The sequence below is a fragment of the Phoenix dactylifera genome, unplaced genomic scaffold (assembly GCF_009389715.1).
Source record: "Phoenix dactylifera cultivar Barhee BC4 unplaced genomic scaffold, palm_55x_up_171113_PBpolish2nd_filt_p 000275F, whole genome shotgun sequence".
NCBI lineage: Eukaryota > Viridiplantae > Streptophyta > Magnoliopsida > Arecales > Arecaceae > Phoenix > Phoenix dactylifera.
In genome coordinates, this window is record NW_024067760.1 from 607809 (window position 1) to 627084 (window position 19276).

Below are 19276 nucleotides of genomic sequence, written 5' to 3' on the forward strand. Positions count from 1 at the left end.
GATACTCTAAATACTATAGATCTTAGTGAACTGAGACTTTGAACACAAGTGACCTGATATATCAAACAAAGAAACAAAAGGCCTATATGACGTAAATCAATTGTCACTAATGCAATCTTAATCCTTTTGACTTTTTATATATCATTGCTGCGCGAGTGTTGAGCGCGATGCATGCGGAAGTGAAGAAGTTTGGATGACTAAGGTATGCCAATTATATAATCACATTTTTATTTTTGTAATCCTGTTAGAAATCTTGAATTTCTCAGGAGAACAAGATGGTGGTAAGATGTTGATTTGTTGAGATTTGTCATGGAGAGAATTTGGTCTTAGTTGGAAGTTTGATTCTATTTCTGATTGGCTTCAATGTTGTTAAAGGCTTGATTCTGGGAGCATGCAATTTAGGTAAGTGGGAGCTTGAAGTAAATGAGAAAGAGATGTGAAGTATAAAAAAACAAAAGGTATGATTTTTTTTTTTGGGACTCTGTATTAAATTTCATAACCTTACATTCCAGCAATCTTCCTTAAAAGTCATACATATTTTTGTCTTAACATGTGATGATATGAGATAGGTGAACAAGAAACCCCGACCCGGCCCGATCTTTTATTGAGTTGAGTTTGGGTCCAAAATTAGACCCCGAACAAGAAATCGAGTGGGGTCGGGGTTACTCGTGTCCTGCTCCGATCATACCTATTTGCGCCCCTAAGAAGTATTAATCTAGGTCCAGACCTGAGAAGTCCTAAATTGAAACACAACAATACTTAATCCCTGCCGATCCTGTAAAAGGAACGGTGCATGATGGATGTTTCGTACTTGCTACATGAAGAAGAGAGTCCTAGCGGTCTCCTATAATGAAACTTGGCCCTACATGAAGAAGAGAGTCCTTGCGAAGCCGTCAAAATTTACCTTCAACACTGCGAGGGGAGAGGAGAGGGGGTAACCAAGCACATCCTGACCGTCCAAAAATATTTTCATCCATCATTGATCACATGGCTCCCCTCCCTTCCCCAAGCTGGTCATCACGTAAACAGAAAGCATAAGAGGTGGGGGGAAGGGGCGAGAGAAAGCGGCGCCTTCTCCCGTTCAACCCTCCCCCCCAAAAAAAACCCTAGAATAGAAGACACCCTTGAGGGAGGCCCAAAGTCCTCCGCCGCAAGTTCGCCTCACCGCGCGGTAAGAATCCGTCGTCCTCTTCCTTCTATTCGGAGAGATTTCGACCTCCATTTTGATGCGAACTGTGGCGGGCTTTGCTCTCTTTTCTCTCTAGGGTTTAGGGGTTTTGAGGAGGAGAGAAGGGGAAAAAGAGAGAGACCGAGACAGAGGTGGCGATGAATTTTAAGAATGTTAAGGTGCCGAGTCCCGGCCCGGGGGCGGGGACGCTGCTCAAGGTGGCGCTCTTCGGCGGCGCCGCCGTCTACGGCGCTCTCAATAGCCTCTACAACGTCGAGGGTGGCCACCGAGCTATCGTGTTCAATCGCATCCAAGGCATCAAGGAAAAGGTCTAAAAATTAGATTGGAAAAGAGATAATGAGATTTCTTTTTTTCAGTCCAAACTTACTAATATTTGGTGGTTATTGGTTACCAGTGTTTTCCACAGGTATTTGGTTTCTTTTGTAGTTTATGACTATTTAATGCTTGAAGAAGTTCGTTCAGGCTGTATCTGTTATTTCCTCCTCTATCTTTTTCGTCTTTCAAATGTTCTTGTTTCCATTTCCTTTTGTATAATTGTTTCAGTAAATATAAATTGTATGATGGCATAGGCGGATCTGTTGTTATTGGATTATTTTGTGTGTTACATCACATGCTTGGTTTTTGACCCCGAATTATTTTTTTCAGATTCGTGTTGTGAGTTTTGGGGGTCCAGTTAAAGTATGGGGCTGAATGTGCTTTTGCTGCATTAACCACGAAATTTTGTAGTTTAGTTTACTTGAAGAACCCTTTGTTTGGGGGCCTAGAGAACCATCACTGAAGTTCTACCATGCAGCGTGCAAGCAATAGATTGGATTGTTTTTTTTCAATTGTTATGCACAATTCCCTTGGACTGTGGAGGGTTGAAGTGGGTTTTGGAACCTACACTAATTCTAGGGAGTTATAAGGTGTATGTGTGTGGCCATATCAAGCTTCTTGGAAGTTGGAACTGCTAAATCAAGAGTCAATTTTGTTTTCTTGAACATTGTGGGAATCCATAATAATATGTGAAATTTGATGATATTTAGTATGGTCATCTCTCCTAAATTTTTATCTGAAGTTAATAATGTGAACTTTATTATGTGTCGAAAAGAATAAATGCATCAGGCATTAAACTGATCCATGATGAATATTAAATGATGAATTGACAAAATCTTGATCTTCTAGATGCCAAGGACACAGCGTATTATAGGAAGCTAAAATTAATATTAAGTGATGAATTGACAAAATCTTGATCTTCTATATACCAAGGACACAGCATATTATAGGAAGCTAAAATTATATTTATATGTGGTTGAAGTTTTACGATTTTGATGTCATTCCTAAAATACAAAAGCAATGTACTTATATCTAAGATTTGAAGATGATACTTATGGTAATGATTAAAAGTGATAAATATATCTTTTGAAGCAAATATTGTTAAAGGAAAAAGATTTACCATGTTGAGATGTTGGATGCGCATAGTTTTTATAGGAGGTGAAGTTTATGTTCCCCTATTCTTTCCCTGATTAGTGCATATTTCACCAATGTGGATTATGAATCACCTTTGATGCAAAACGAGGTCCATGGATTCAGAGGTACTGACTCTCGGTATATGCAGAAGGAATTGTCGGTTGTTGGTCTCAAATGGCAGCAAACAATTTTCATTATCTTCATATCTTGCATCTCAAAGAAATTTATGAAGAGGGGAATAAAACAAGGGTGAATGAATTATTGGTTTATTGGAGCAGTTGGTATTAATTATCTGATCTTCCATTCTTGAAAGCTATACTATAGCATGGATCTGCAGGACATGCTGATATTTCTCATGATGTTTGGTCCTATTCCTTTGCTTAGTGGAATGGCTTCAATGCATCTTTTCTAATGTTGAAACTGTTGCTAGAAGTAAATTGAAAGTGTTACTTGCTATTTATTTGTGAATAAACTTTTTGGTTCTCAAAATTCCAAGTCAATTGAGGTTCTGTGGGAGTGTCCTTTTAGGAAGCAATTATGCCTAAATTTTTCAGGTAAAAGCGTCTTTTTTCCTTTCTAACTTTTATCGGAATCTTTTGAATGTGGATATGGATGGTGCCTCCTTGACAAAGGCTGGGTGAAACTGTTTTTGGTTGGATAGAATTTTGTTGTAAACTAATCTATAATCTCACCCTTGTTTCACTTGATCTTGAAGGGCACATTAAAATTATCTATTCTCATACAAGGTCCCGTTGTACCAGTACCGGTTGGCGTATCGGTGGTGGCCTGGATCGGTCTCGTACCGGTTCCGGATCAATGTTGATCCACGCTGATCCCAACTGGTATGTACCGGTCCCGTACTGGTTCTCCAACGATAAGCTACCAGTACCGGATTCCACGCTGATCCGGTACCGGCCGAATATGCATTGGTACGGTTAGACCATTTGGAATTCTCCACATAGTGTGAAGGCGAGCAATCCTAGTCACTTGCATAGATGCCAACTACTATAGGAATTCCAAGTGGTACATCAAAAAACAAAAACTCTAGGACATCTATGTAAGCTGACTAGCTGATAGTGCTAAACATACATTGTAGTATGTATACTATATTGTGAGAGTGTGGGTATTTATCAAATGCGTGAATTACGAGGGATTTTGTATTTGTATGTATGGTACTATGAATTATTGACAGTAATATGGTATTTAAGAAGGCACTTCATATCTTATTTTATGTATCCGCACTTGAAGATGATTGCAAGTTTAGCTAACTTTGTTTGAAGTATGGTATGGCCGTACTGGTGCATGCTAGATTTACTATACCATACCAATACCAAATTGGTATGCAATATGGGAGGCATTCCAAGTATCGGTATGTCGAACCAACGCCCGTATCAGGTATACTGATACTATACCAAGATGGTATCAGTACGGGTCCGGGCACGGAGATTGTGAACCATGGTTTGAAGAGCTTACTGTCATTCCATGTCATGTTTTGGCCGAGTGATAGAGTATTAGCACACTCCAAAAAGCATGAAAAAAAAGAGTTTGAGGTAGCACTAGGAATGAGGACCCATAGGTAATCATAGGTAATATAGCTGCATTGATCTTTGCAATTCTACCGCTGATTCTGGGTTACCGGTCCGAGGCTGGACCGGTACGTACCGGCCGATATGCACCGGTACGGCAGACCATGATTCTCACATGGTGTGAAGACAAGCAATCCTAGGTCACTTGGCATAGATTGCCAACTACATAGGAATTCCAAGTGGTACATCAAAAAAACAAAAGACTCTAGGACATCTATGTAAACTGACTAGCTGATAGTGCTAAACATATATTATACTATATTGTGAGAGGTGTAGGTATTTTATCAAATGCGTGAATTACGAGGGATCTTTGTATTTGTATGTATGGTACTATGAATTATTGACAGTAATATGGTATTTTAAGAAGGCACTTCATATCTTATTTTATGTATCTGCACTTGAAGATGATGCAAGTTTAGCTAACTTTGTTTGAAGCATGGTATGCCGTACTGGTGCATGCTAGACTTACTATACCATACCAATACCAAATTGGTATGCAATATGGGAGGCATTCCAAGTATCGGTATGTCGAACAACGCCCGTATCAGGTATACTGATACTATACCAAGATGGTACCAGTACGGGTCCTGCACGGAGATTGTGAACCATGGTTTGAAGAGCTTACTGTCATTCTATGTCATGTTTTGGCCGAGTGATAGAGTATTAGCACTCCAAAAAGCATTAAAAAAAGAGTTCGAGGTAGCACTGGGAATGAGGACCCATAGGTAATCATAGGTAGTATAGGTGCATTGATCTTGCAATTACACGCTGATCCGGTACCGGTCCGAGGCCAGACCGGTACGTACCGGCCGATATGCATCGGTACGGCAGATCATGAATTTTCACATGGTGTGAAGGCAAGCAATCCTAGGTCACTTGGCATAGATGCCAACTACATAGGAATTCCAAGTGGTACATCAAAAAAACAAAAGACTCTAGGACATCTATGTAAGCTGACTAGCTGATAGTGTTAAACATACCACTATACCTATATTGTGAAGAGGTGTGGGTATTTTATCAAATGCGTGAATTACGAGGGATCTTTGTATTTGTATGTATGGTACTATGAATTATTGACAGTAATATGGTATTTTAAGAAGGCACTTCATATCTTATTTTATGTATCCGCACTTGAAGATGATGCAAGTTTAGCTAACTTTGTTTGAAGCATGGTATGTCGTACTGGTGCATGCTAGACTTACTATACCATACCAATACCAAATTGGTATGCAATATGGGAGGCATTCCAAGTGTCGGACCAACGCCCGTATCAGGTATACTGATACCATACCAAGATGGTACCAGTACGGGTCCAGCACGGAGATTGTGAACCATGGTTTGAAGAGCTTACTGTCATTCCATGTCATATTTTGGCCGAGTGAGTATTAGCGCTCCAAAAAGCATGTAAAAAGAGTTCGAGGTAGCACTGGGAATGAGGACCCATAGGTAATCCATAGGTAATATAGCTGCATTGATCTTGCAATTCCACGCTAATCCGGTACCGATCCGAGGCCGGACCGGTACGTACCGGCCGATATGCACCGGTACGACAGACCATGAATTCTCATATGGTGTGAAGGCAAACAATCCTAGGTCACTTGACATAGATGCCAACTACATAGGAATGCCAAGTGGTACATCAAAAAAACAAAAGACTCTAGAACACTTATCCATGTAAGCTGACTAGTTGATAGTGCTAAACATACATTATACTATATTGTGAGAGGTGTGGGTATTTTATCAAATGCGTGAATTACGAGGGATCTTTGTATTTGTATGTATGGTACTATGAATTATTGACAGTAATATGGTATTTTAAGAAGGCACTTCATATCTTATTTTATGTATCCGCACTTGAAGATGATGCAAGTTTAGCTACTTTGTTTGAAGCATGGTATGCCGTGCTGGTACATGCTGGACTTACTATACGGCTATACCATACCAATACCAAATTGGTATGCAATATTTGAGGCATTCCCAGTATCGGTATGTCGAACCAACGCCCTTATCAGGTATACTGATATTATACCAAGATGGTACCAGTACAGGTCCGGCACGGAGATTGTGAGCCATGGTTTGAAGAGCTGACTGTCATTCCATGTCATGTTTTTGGCCGAGTGATAGAGTATAAGCACTCCAAAAAGCATTAAAAAAAGAGTTCGAGATAGCACTAGGAATGAGGACCCATAGGTAATCATAGGTAATATAGCTGCATTGATCTTGCAAATAGATACTATTATGTTGCTAGTGTTTTTCTTAGGCCTCGTCTAATGTGATACTCATATCTCTTTGTTGATGACTATTTTGGGGCCTATTGATATCAAGCTTTGACAGAAAATAGACTCAAATCTCTTTAAGCCTGTCTCCTTTCTTGTCTTTAAATTTTTATCATGTTGATTTTTATGATCACTGATCCATTCTTTTGTTCCTCATTCTTCTAAAATTTTACATGTACTAATATCTGCATGTGTGCCACAAAGGGGATTCCAGTAATGTGTGGTAGTGAGGAGGAATAAATAGATTTCCCTGAATAGTTGAAAAGTGGAATGAAGTGCAAAAATAAACCTGCCATTTGGTTGTCATGTGACTTCAAAATTGTCAATGTGGGATTTGGGACTATGAGAGGAAAAGGGGAGAAGCAAACGAATAGATGAGATTGGGATAATTGCATACACTATAGGGAGATGATAGCTCTTCCATTTTAAATTTTACACACACACACATATATACATACAATATATATATATATATATGTATATGTGTGTGTATATATAATATATATATGTATATGTGTGTGTGTATATAGATATATATATATATAATGTACATATGTATGTATATATGTACATATATATGTATATATGTATGTGTATATGTGTATATATATATATAGGGAGAACTGTTTGGGATGTATCTAACTTGAACAGTATCAAGATTTATCAATAAGTAAGGAAATTGGAGTATACTTTCCAGCTGTACATCTTTTGAACCATATTTATGTATTTGTATTTTACATGTCAGTGTGGAACCTTCATAACCTAACATATAGCTTCTAATGCAGGTTTATCCTGAGGGAACCCATTTGATGATCCCTGGTTTGAGAGGCCTATCATTTACGATGTTCGTGCTCGCCCCCATCTTGTGGAGAGTACTTCTGGGAGTCGTGATCTTCAAATGGTATGTTTTTCAGTTATTTAATTTACTTTTACAACAAGAAGTTGTGGAGTATATACTAAGTTTATTCTTAATCTGTGGTCAACATGTATTAGACATTGTCAGCTGTAGTTTCTATCTCTTTTCATGTAATGTGTTACAGGAACAATTTGACAATTCTACCGTTAGGAAAAATTGTAATATTTTTATTGTAAAAAATTGTGGGAGGTTATGGTGAAATATATCTCAGATTTGGACCCCACATGGATGATTTCTATACTTCACTATTAGCTTCAAATTAAATGAGAAATATATCTCCTCAAAGGCTGTTTTTCTTCTTTCGTAGCTAAAACGCAAGTCAGAAAAATAATTACATCAAGCAATAATGCATTACTTTTTCTTGACCTGTATCGTTCAATAATGTGATATCATGTCAACCTACAAGGTGAAAGTAGAAGGACTTGAAATGCTTGTTAGATGATTTGATGGATTGTCATGATTCCCTTGAGAGATAGAGGAGGAAGAAATAAGCTGCACTTGTAGAGAGAGGATGATCAGCGGGAACTTTGCGAAACTACATGTATAATGCAGAAGGCTTCAGAGACCAGCCTTGCGTGGCTGGAATTTGAGGCTTTCACATTGTATATATTAGATGATATGTCAGACTTGGATCATCTAATGGGTTTTGCTACTAGTATTGCCTACAATAAAATGCTTTATATTGACCGTTGCTCTTGTGACAGCCCAGGGCTGCATTGTTTGCATTGGAACTGTGTTGTGGATGTTCTTACTTATCCTTTACAGGCTTCGGAATGTGTAGGTAGTGGTGTGCATTGAAATTGGCTTGGTGTAAATTTTAAAGGTGATCTTTTAGTATATTTAAATGGCTTAATTATGAGGATTAGCTCAAGCACACTTTCCCCTTTAAGGCAAGTGTCCATGTGGATTCACTTGATTCTTCATAAATGGTTAGCTTGATCTTGACCCAAAAAGTCAAATTTGTTAACCAATAATCGTCAGTAGCCATCTGAGAAGTGGTTCGCAAGAGATTGTTATCATTACTTGCAGTATTTTTTGACCTGTTTTCTTATTATTTGTTTTTCATGGGCATCAATAAATAAATACTCCAATTTCGTATGCATGTCTTTACGAAATACTAACAGTATTCTTTTTAATTCACTTATATGCCTTATTCATCATTAATCTTTTCTACTACTTGTGATTTAAGAGCTAAAGCTGTGTCAACATTAATTTGTTTGCCAGCTTTGCCAATTTGATCCTAAGGTGGAAAATGAATCCCAAATTTCTTGGTAGCCAAATATTGAGACTAAGAAACAAAATCTAACGCATCGGCATTCAAGCACCCAGGTCCAGGATTGGTTGAAAATGTCAGCTCACACATGGGCCAGGCTGGGAATGGGCAAGGGATTAACACATGCTCAGCCAAAGACCTCTTGTGCCCTGGTCTGCCCCACTTGATGTGTATCATCAATAACTATGCGATGTGAAGCAATTGGAGATTGCAACTATATCATGAATCTAATAGGAGCAATAGCACGATATATACGGTTGCAATACAAAGTCCCTCTCATGAACTTTATGAGTTTATTGATGTAAATGCATGATTTATTACATAAACCATCCATTACAGTGTATCTGGTCCATAACACTGAAAAATGCTGTTGCTAGCGATGTTAGCTTAGTAGATTCTTGAAAACAAAGCATGTAGGTTTTATTTATTATCCAAAAATTGAGCAAGGAGCCTGCTTTTAATCCAGCACGTAAAAGATGTCTTATCATGCTGACAAGATCAGATTTAAGCACAAACTTTTCATAATATATCACATCAAATGTGCTACAAGTGACTAAAAAGACAACAATGTGATTCCTTGCATAACCTAATAGAAATTACTATTTATACTTTTCACAAAAGAGAACCTAGTGTTAGAAGTGAAAAGGAAGCAGTTTAAATTACTTTATTGTGCTAGGTAGTTATCTCCAATTTGTACTTTCATCATGAGTGCATGACATGTATAAGGTTTGTGGTTTTGTTTTTTTCTCCTGTTACTTCTATTCTTTTTAATTTGTTAAGATTGTCACCTTTTATTGACTCTAGACTTTACCATTTTCTATTAGATAAGCTTACTGTTTTTGCATGTTGTTAGAATCAATGATGGCAGTGTCTAGTGATCTAACCTAAAGAGAGTTGAGCTTGCCCAAGTCTGTCTTGATTTGTATATTGCAGTTTTAGTAATCACTTAAGTTGTGTGCTGCCATTTTCTTATGTGGCTGCATATTTGACTCTTCCACTGCAAGACTCTACTATGGTCAATTTGCATTTCCTTATCTTCATCAATGTCTGCCATGATAAATTTGAATCTTTTATATTTTCTTAGGTGAAGATCGGGCTTCGGGTTCTTACAAGACCCCTACCAGACCAGCTACCAACAATCTATCGAACAATTGGGGAGAACTATAATGAGAGGGTTCTGCCTTCAATTATTCATGAAACTCTGAAGGCTGTGGTAGCACAATACAATGCCAGCCAGCTGATCACACAAAGAGAGGTGTTCTCGGGCAAAAATCTTTTAGATATTATTGCCCATGTTCTGTTGTGTTTTGCATTGTACTTCAGAAAATAAGCACGAAACTCATGCAGAGAAATTGTTAAATGTGGTTGTGTTGCAGGCTGTAAGTAGGGAGATACGGAAGATATTGACAGAGAGGGCCCGAAACTTCAATATTGCGCTGGATGATGTGTCCATTACGACCCTGAGTTTTGGGAAGGAATTTACTCATGCGATTGAAGCTAAACAGGTGGCTGCACAAGACGCTGAGCGTGCTAAGTTCATTGTTGAAAAAGCAGAGCAAGACAAAAGAAGTGCTGTTATCAGAGCACAGGTCAGTAAAATTGCACATTTGTTCAGGTGGTTCCTTATAGTTCTTGTAGGAATGAACCATGGTCATGCTGGCATGTTTACCGTGCATGCACATGATTGCATCAAGATGGTTATCCATGGAATACAAAACTTAGCCTACGCTCTCTGCCCTTCCCCACAACCCATCAAGAGGTCGCTTATGCTTTAGTCAAGGCCCTATTTATCGTGCCCCGTGGTGGGCCTCAAATTGTCATTTTAGACAATTTTCACCAATCCTTTCTGGCCATTTGAAAATGAGCTTTTGTTTTATCAGTTTTTTGTAATTTTCTTTCGGTAGTTATGGCCCCTCAAATCACATGCAATGGGAAATATGTTGATGACAGCAGTCAGAATTATAATCATTTGTCTTTCTCTTACTGACAGGGTGAGGCCAAGAGTGCCCAGCTTATAGGTCAAGCTATCGCAAGTAACCCTGCATTTGTTGCCTTACGGCAGATTGAGGCTGCAAGGGAAATAGCTCATACAATTGCAAATTCGTCCAACCGAGTGTTCTTGAATTCCAGTGATCTCTTGCTGAATCTTCAAGAGCTGAATGCGGACAACACAACCAAACTGAAGAAGTGAAATAGTCTGATTTTCCCCTGTGGTAGGAAAAAGAAACTTCCAAGTGGAACAATGATGATAATTGGAAAAGTTTCATCGGTTCCCTATTTTTCATAGAAAACTTTGCTAGAGGAAAACTTTCATACCAGTCCTCGTCAGACAAGTTGTCTGGTAATGTTCTGATTATTTCATGTGTTTGTCAACTCTAGACCATCATAAACCGTTTCTTGCTTCTCCAAATGGGTCCAATTTTCAGTCTATGTTTTTGTTAAAATAGACCATCTGCATTTAGGTGACACAGGTGCTGTTTGCCCCCTGATCAACAAGTTAATTGTATTGTGGACGGCAGCAAGTTGAGGTGATCAGTCCCTGCGGCTACACGGCTACTTCAGAGGAGAAACCGCCTCAAGTGGAGAATAAAGGAAAAACTTTAGCAAGGCATTTCATTAATGCCGTCAATGGCGTTAGAATGATCTTTTGGGGGGTTGACGAAGTAAAGAACTGCTTATAAGTGAAAAGTGTGATATAAGGATGGCTGTAGCAGACCATTGCGGTCTTGCTGCAGATCATGGATGGGTGGTCTATTTGTATTATTTGATGTTGTGATTGCCATCCAACAGCTCTTCCATGAGGTTATGTGCAACCATGCTGGAGTTTTGTGGTTGCATATCCCTAGTCCCTACAGATTCCAATTGTCTCCGTCGGTGGAGAATATACAAATTGTATTGCTCTTAATGCAAGTGTCTCTGCTGATTTTCTTTACTGCAAATAACACTGGTTTGACAACGAAATTTGGTTACACGCAACACAAAGTACACTATTAAAATATAGTTGTATCTGCTGACTTATGATATGCACGGCGAGCATGAAGTTGGTGCTCCTGATAAAACAGGTGGGGTTTTATGTTGGAAAAATCACTCCTTTCTTAGGAGCAAAGCTATTATTGAGGTTCGAGTTTGTTTAGAAGGCAGTGAAACTTTGAACCAAGATCTTTTGTAGGGAGGTTGATAGGTGAAGCATGAGACACTCCATGCTTTCGGGGGGACTGCAAAGAATGAGCGAAAAAGCATTTCATTTCATCGTGGTCTTGCAGGTACAATTCCATTGACTCCTTAGTCAGGTAATCAGAGAGGTGATTTCAGACTGTGGACTATTTGTTCTGTGAGTTGGATTAGGGTTGTCACTTGTATGAACCATTAAGGACCCATTTGTGCTCTCCTTGGTTACAATTCTCAGAAATCAGCATTACCTTTTTCCATAGACAAGGCACCAAAAGGCTTACACAATTCCAGATCGTGAACATAAACAACATGAGCATCCGTGCCACAAATGAAGACGAGAAATAAATTCCTGAGATTTATGTAAAGGGTCTTATCATCTACTATATTCCTGCTAGGGCTATGTTACCAAGAGTTGCAAACTAACCAGATCCATGGCTTGTAACCTGCAACCAGCTCTAGAGCTGAGTTGCCTAGCTATGTCCGGATTGAGATCTGATGGCATTCATAACACGTCAGAGTTCTATGAAAATCGTATATATTAATGATAGATCTGTTGATCTATGAACACATAGCATGCAAGCTTTTGGAACTGAAGGAGCAGGAAGCTCAAAAATATCATTCCTTAGGTTAAAACGGTCCCAGAAATGGAACCCATATATGGACGGATGTACTGGAAATTTCTTATAGAAAAAATTATAGGTAAGTTCAATGGATAATTGTTAATTTTCAAAATTTTTGGCTCTGCAATTTTTAATATATAAAACCATAATATGCCGTACCGGCTCAAATCGAACGGTACGGGCTATTGTACTATACTGATTTGGTACCGGTACCTGCTATGGGTGGCGTACCAACATTCGGTATGCCACAAAAACTTCATATTGTACTGATGCTATGTTAGTGTAGAACTGGTACTAGGGGTGGCAAAATATGACCCGACCCGCCAACCCGACCCGTGTTCGACCCGCCATAAACAGGTTTGAGTTTGGCCTAAACAGGTTCGGGTCGTAAACAGGTCAACCCGTTTAACCTGTTTATTAATTGGGTCGGATACGGGTTGTAGATGTCTGACCCGTTTAAACCGTTTAACCCGTTTAACTGTTGGGCAGGTTAAACAGGTCTAAACAGGTTAAATGGGTTAAACAGGTTAAACGGGTTAAACAGGTTAAACAGGTCCAAACAGGTTAAATGGGTCTAAACAGGTCTAAACAGGTCGGGTTGAGCAGGTTAAACAGGTTGGGTTGGACAGATTAAACAGGTCTAAACAGGTTAAACGGGTTAGGTTAGGCAAACAGGTTAAACAGGTCGGGTCGGGTTGGGTAAACAGGTTACCTGTTTATTAAACAGGTTAAACGGGTCGGGTCGGGTTACCTGTTTAATAAACAGGTCAGGTTTAGGTTTGTAATTCCTGACCCGTTTAATAAATAGGTCGGGTTCAGATTTATAGTTTTCTGACCCGACCTGTATTTGACCCGACCTGTTTATGCCTGACTCGACCCGATTGCCACCTCTAACTGGTACGGAGTTCAGAACCGAGGCGACGAATCTTGTATAAAACAGTTTCCGTTGAACATGAATATTTTTTTCCAATCCTCTCTCGCGCATGACTGCATAGAATCACCATATTTGTAGGACCATGGAGAGCTGAAGGCATGATTACGATCATGGGGGCGTGGGGGTTGGGCAAGGAAGAGGTATGGGTTGAGCTACATAGGTAAGATATTACTGCCCAGCCATTAACACCGAGTAATCGCACTGGTATGAAGTTCCTTCCTGCCATCACCAGGATACTCTAGCTATATATTGTTTCTTAAACCTCAGTAACTGCTCAAAGTTTGCAAAGATTAAATAGAGAATAAGAAAGTAAGCCTGTAGAATCCATGTACAAGGCTCCAAATATTAAATAGACAATAAGAAAGTAAGGCTGCACAGAATCCATCTACAAGGCTCAACAAGCATTGTGAATCTATTTATAAAGTATAATCATTGCAAGTAAACTTGCAGCTGGTGAATTCCGAAACTTTCCAAGTGAATGGTTCTGAGCCTGTGACTGGCTTGACTCCAAGGATCCTTGGGAATCATTTTAAGACCGAAGGAGGCTCTAGGTTTGATAAATGTTCAAATATTACGATGGTGAGGAACATAGAAACTAAGATTGCCGTTGCAGCAAAACCAAAGAAAATAGCATTCATAGATGTGCCAAAGTCCTTCCAAGTTGCATCTTGATAAGTTGGTTTTGATGAAGTAGGGTCTCCAATCCATTCATGGTATTTGGTTTTGGCCTCTATTTCGCAGCAACTATCAATGTTCTATAATGAACTCGGTTAAAGAATTGGCATGATCAGGTACATAAACAATAAAGCATTATAATGATAACATCAAGTCTAGTACAGAAAGCTATCTCTTCAACCCTCGAACATCTTTACTAATTTAATTAGAACATCAGAAAATAGGACAAGTTCTGCAATAAAAATCAGATTGTGTTTAGAAAACTTAAATCCTCTCCAGGAATGTAAGAAGCAAAACTAACAGTTGCATCAGGTTGAAGTGTACCAACAGACATCAAAAGTGCAAGATAAACTAGATATCAACTATTGGATCAAATTTTCATGAATGATTTCAAGTTACTTCAGGCAATGACTGTCTTGATGTTTGATATGCTCCTCCTTTTTTATCACCAACAAGCTGCAAGACTAACAGCCATAAGTTGTTTATAGAGATTTTGACTGGCTAAATCAGGAGACTATTAAGAATGGTTGGCCATAACGCTGCCTTTTTTTCTGGCCCTAAGAACGCAAGTAGCATTTACTATATTATCTAGTACATTGCTTGAAGTAACACTTTTTTGGCATATATCAAATTGGTGTTATTTTTCCAAGCCTATTGGGCTACATCCATGACTGATTTCTAGCTGCTAGTAGGTACTGAATGAAGGACAACTTAATGCAATGAGCAAATGCAGCCCCTTGACTCCCATGAAGTATCTAGATAGAAAATAGAAAGGGGGAAAGAAAACAAGGAGCAAGCAAACAAAGAAAGAAGGAGACAAATAGACAATACAACTTTAGAACCAAAACATGTATCAAAGTCCATGATTTATTTTAGATAACAATTAAGGGGAAAGAGATCACTGCCATCATTTCATTTTGAAAATAGAAAATGGATAATTGAATAGTTTATTTAATTATCAGTCAAGATGGTACGATAAGAGATACAGTAGCACATTGGCATATCTAAAGTGACCTTTTTCTGTTAAACTTTTATAATTCAAAAATTCAGTTTTTAGTTTTAATGGGCATAATTCTGTTGGTTAATCAAGAAAAGATGATTGATCAGTGGTGAAGAGGAACTGCAATTAGTTAAGAGTAATAGATTTTCAAGACCAAACAACTCTGAAAACATGCGAAAAAATTTCATCAAGATGGGTCCGAAGAATTTCACAAATGTGTGATGAAATTATATTCAAAATAGCTAGAACATCAAAGGGTATAAACCTGACCTTCATGGTCTGATGGCATCAGAAACGACAACGAGAGATTCCATGAAGGCCCTCTGGCAAATAAAACAATATTTTTTCTTGGCCAAGTAATTTCCATTCAAAAAAGTTCTCCATATACCATGGCTAAATTTTCATAATTTGTTGAAGAGCTGCAAGTACTTCATAAAAAGGGACGACGGCAGCAGCCTGAGAGCTCATGCCATGTTATTGTAGATGCATGCAAATGAGTAGGAACTGATGTGGGAGCATAGAAAGAACAGCTAACCTGTTTAACTGCAACTCTGCAACCAAGAAAAATAGTTGATCCCTGCTGCCACTTTATCTAACTGTAACTGAATGACCCACAATAACCAGCTGCAATGAGGTATAAACTGAGATAGTGATTGGATATCTTTAGTTTCCTTTGATCTTTGCTTCTTCGCTTTATATCCTACCTACTTCTCAGTTCCCATCTCCACTTTTGTAAAGAAAAGCTGCTATGAAAGCTATAAATATAGATATAGATGAAAGAAAGAATGCTGTCATAGTATAATATAATTTCTAAATCTCATTTGAGTTCCACTTCCACCAAAGAGTGATTTGATACCATATAGTGACAATGTAAAGGATTCCACAAGGAGGAAAGGAAAAAGAGGATCTGAGACTAGAGAAGATGGAAGACAAGGAAACAAGGCTTCTTAAGGATATATAATGAATTCAGGGTCCACCATGAACCTGAATGACCATAACCATGTCTGAGAAGGTATTGAAGCCTACAAAGGCCTAAGTGTGAAGAACAGGTCATCAATGACGTAAAAATAACAATATGATCTTCTCTTTGACATAAAATTGAAATGCATTTCTGTGTGCAAGGTTGTTCCTTTTCCTTCTTTATATTTAGCATTAGAAGGCTTTAGAAGGTCTACTTCCCTGCGTCAGAATAGCATGAGATTTAAGCCAAAGCTCAAAAACAAGAGTTGAGCGATTTTAAAATAATTATTTTTTACATTCATCTGTCGAGTGATAAAAAGAATTACATTTCTCTAAGTTGTGGCTAGTAAAAGCTCACAAGCTTGACAGCATGCTCGTATGTTTTCAAAGAAATTTATGAACCAAAAGACTTAAAGTGGAGGTCATTAAAATGAAACAAAAGAAATATAATTCTACAATCAGAAGCCTTCTCTCATCTGAACATATATGTTTTATTTGGAAAACCCATGCCATTGTTTATTTATCATCGAATGGAGCAAGCCATTTCTCTCTCTCTCTTGCTTGAGAAATATGTTGAGAGCAGCAGCATTCCTAGTAAGACTCTGGACTGAACTAGTCTTGGCTTCTTGCACGTTTGTTTAAAGGATAACATTTTTTTTGACGGAAAAATTAAGAAATATCAACATATATGCGTGCACATAATATACTTAAATTAAACTTATTAATGGTCATCTCAGTCCCAAAGGCAAAGGGTCCCCCATGAAAACAACAAAGACATAAAGTAGGAGCTAAAGAAGTAAATCCAAGCACATTTCTAAAGCCCTAGTCATCCTTTTTTCCTCCATCAGAACCCCAACAATAAACAAATCATTCGCCAAACGCAAAATCCCTGAATATAGAGAGAGTGGTGGGGGAAAAAAAAAGTAGGTACCCAAATCAAATCACAAAGTGCAGAAAAAAAGAATGGCATAGCTTGAGATGATATGCCTAATGAAAAATAAAAGCCCATGATGAGCTCCAGAATAACAGCAGCCTCCCCAACCTCATCTAGAATAAGCTGAAATAAATCACCAGTTTCCGGAAGTAATAAGCCAAATAGAAAATCCATGCCGAACCAATAAATTTCCAAGCAAAAATCTTTACATGCTAACTATATTATAACTGTCTGAATGAATAAGAACTCTTTTTATCACCACCAAATCATAATAAAGTGTTTGATGGAGAGAATAATATCAGACATCTTGACCTCGGGTTGAACCCACCTCTTTGACTTCGGTTAGGTCATAACCGAGGCGAATGACTTCGGTTCAGATCGGGGTGCCACTTTGCTCAAAGTGATAAAGATTAACAATTATAACAAAGCTGCAATTAGTGCACGATCAACATAATTACCGCTGCATACATCTCGCGCTGAACAGTTATTACGTTGTTAACGTGCAACCTGCCGACCTCGTTACAGAATCCAGCGGCAACAAAGTTGAGAAGCTCGAGGTCCCGTCAGAATAGGATGAAAAAGACCCATTACTCATATTATTTTATTGAAAAAGAAAAAGACAGAGAAAACATAAGAAGAGGGGGAAGTTTTTTCTTCTTTTTTTTTTTTACTAAAGAAGAGGGAGAATTGCACATATAAATTAGTTGTTTTCTTTATTCTGGCCAGCTATTTAATCCTTAAAGAAAATATTTATTTATTTATTTTTGGTGAAAAGCAAACATTTATTTACAATTTATTTCTCACACTCTTTAGCAATGATGATCACAAGAGGTACGTGGTAAAAGGGTTAACTAGAAATTGAAGAAAAGCTTTATAGAAGCTAGATATGTTCGTGAAATAATTGAAAAGGAAAAGGTAGTTGGGGACTAGTGTTGCAGTTTTCCCGCCATCCCCTGCACGCGGCGGGGACACGCTTCTCTACCTCCCATCGAGATAGAGAAGAAGAAAGGTGGATTGGAACTCCCGATCTCCTTCTTACCAAGATTCTGTTTGAAAAATTCAACAGAATTAGACTGAAATTTTTATAGAATCATGAATTATACTCTGCTTAAGGCCTATATCAACTCAAGCCTTCTGCAGTCCAAATTCTGTGAGAAAAAAAAATATAGATTTTTTTTTATTCTGCAGTCCTACATGGCCATAAATAGTATACAGAACAAAATTAGTACGGATTTTTAAAGAAAACAGGCTTAGTAGGCAAACAGATCTGATTTCTATAGAAAATCTAGTCCAATACTGCTGGATTTTTTAAACAAATCCTAAATGAGTGATCGAACCAACTGAGCTATGTAAACAAGCTAATGCGATAAAATTCTCTTATTGGTGTCAACTTAGTAGACCGTTGCAACAGCTTGCTTTCAATGTCTCCCCAACATGCTATTCATATTATACGTAGACCACCTTGTCCATGCATTCTTTGCCACCAAGATGGTAGCCTGGTGGTAAGAGAGCGATAATTTCACCCGAGTTGTCCAGGTTCGAAACGCGTGGGCGTCGATTAAATTAGGAAACCGGATGCCCCACGCCCGAACGGCTCGTTGGCGGATATGCTTTCCTTCCATCTGTATCAAGATTGCGCTAGGGTGATGTATCCACACGTGAAGCGGTGAGCCCATGGGTTGGAAAAGGCATACGAAACCTACGACCTGTATCGAATATTTTCTGGTGGAAGGAGCACCCAATAGAAGGTTCTGTTTCTTGTTTACACTGGTAAGGATCTACAGTCCATCCCTTCTGGCCCTTGCGTTGAGCTCCACCACCTCGTCTTGAGCTGTTATTCTTCTTCCTTTTTTTTGATAAAGAAGCCAAGTGAGGCCATTTAGATGACCAACTTTCAGTTATCTGCAGAACAAGAAGAGTAAGAGAAGCCCAGCTGTATAAACACCACCACCACCATCAATTTCTAATGTCACCTTCTTGGCCACCAAAACCCATGATCCAAGTTATATGGGACAGTAGCAACCAAGGCGAAGGGGAAAAATAATGCTTTGAACTACTATAACTCCTCTTGTGCTTTCCCCTGGTATGTATTAAAAATTTTATTGCTGATTGATTCTATGCATTTACTTTCCATTTCTCTCTTCTTTCTGCAAAACTCTGTTTATTTTTGTTAATAATTAATGTATCATATGAAATCCAGATAATAACTATTTGTTTAGTAAGGATTGTCATTGCATAAGTTCTGAGAAGTGTTAACAATGGATTTTTTTGGCATTGAGAGCACAAGGATGGT

At 38.4% G+C, this 19276-nt stretch overlaps 1 protein-coding gene across 1 annotated transcript; it reads left to right on the top strand.

Moving 5' to 3' along the window:
* Positions 1–1016: 1016 nt before the first annotated feature.
* On the top strand, positions 1017–11117 carry LOC120103976 (prohibitin-1, mitochondrial-like). Its single transcript, XM_039117803.1, is given in 7 exon segments — positions 1017–1171; positions 1266–1497; positions 7286–7310; positions 7313–7401; positions 9774–9944; positions 10066–10278; positions 10680–11117. Coding segments are annotated over 6 exon segments (870 nt in total). The 5' UTR covers positions 1017–1171; positions 1266–1326; the 3' UTR covers positions 10881–11117.
* Positions 11118–19276: the final 8159 nt, after the last annotated feature.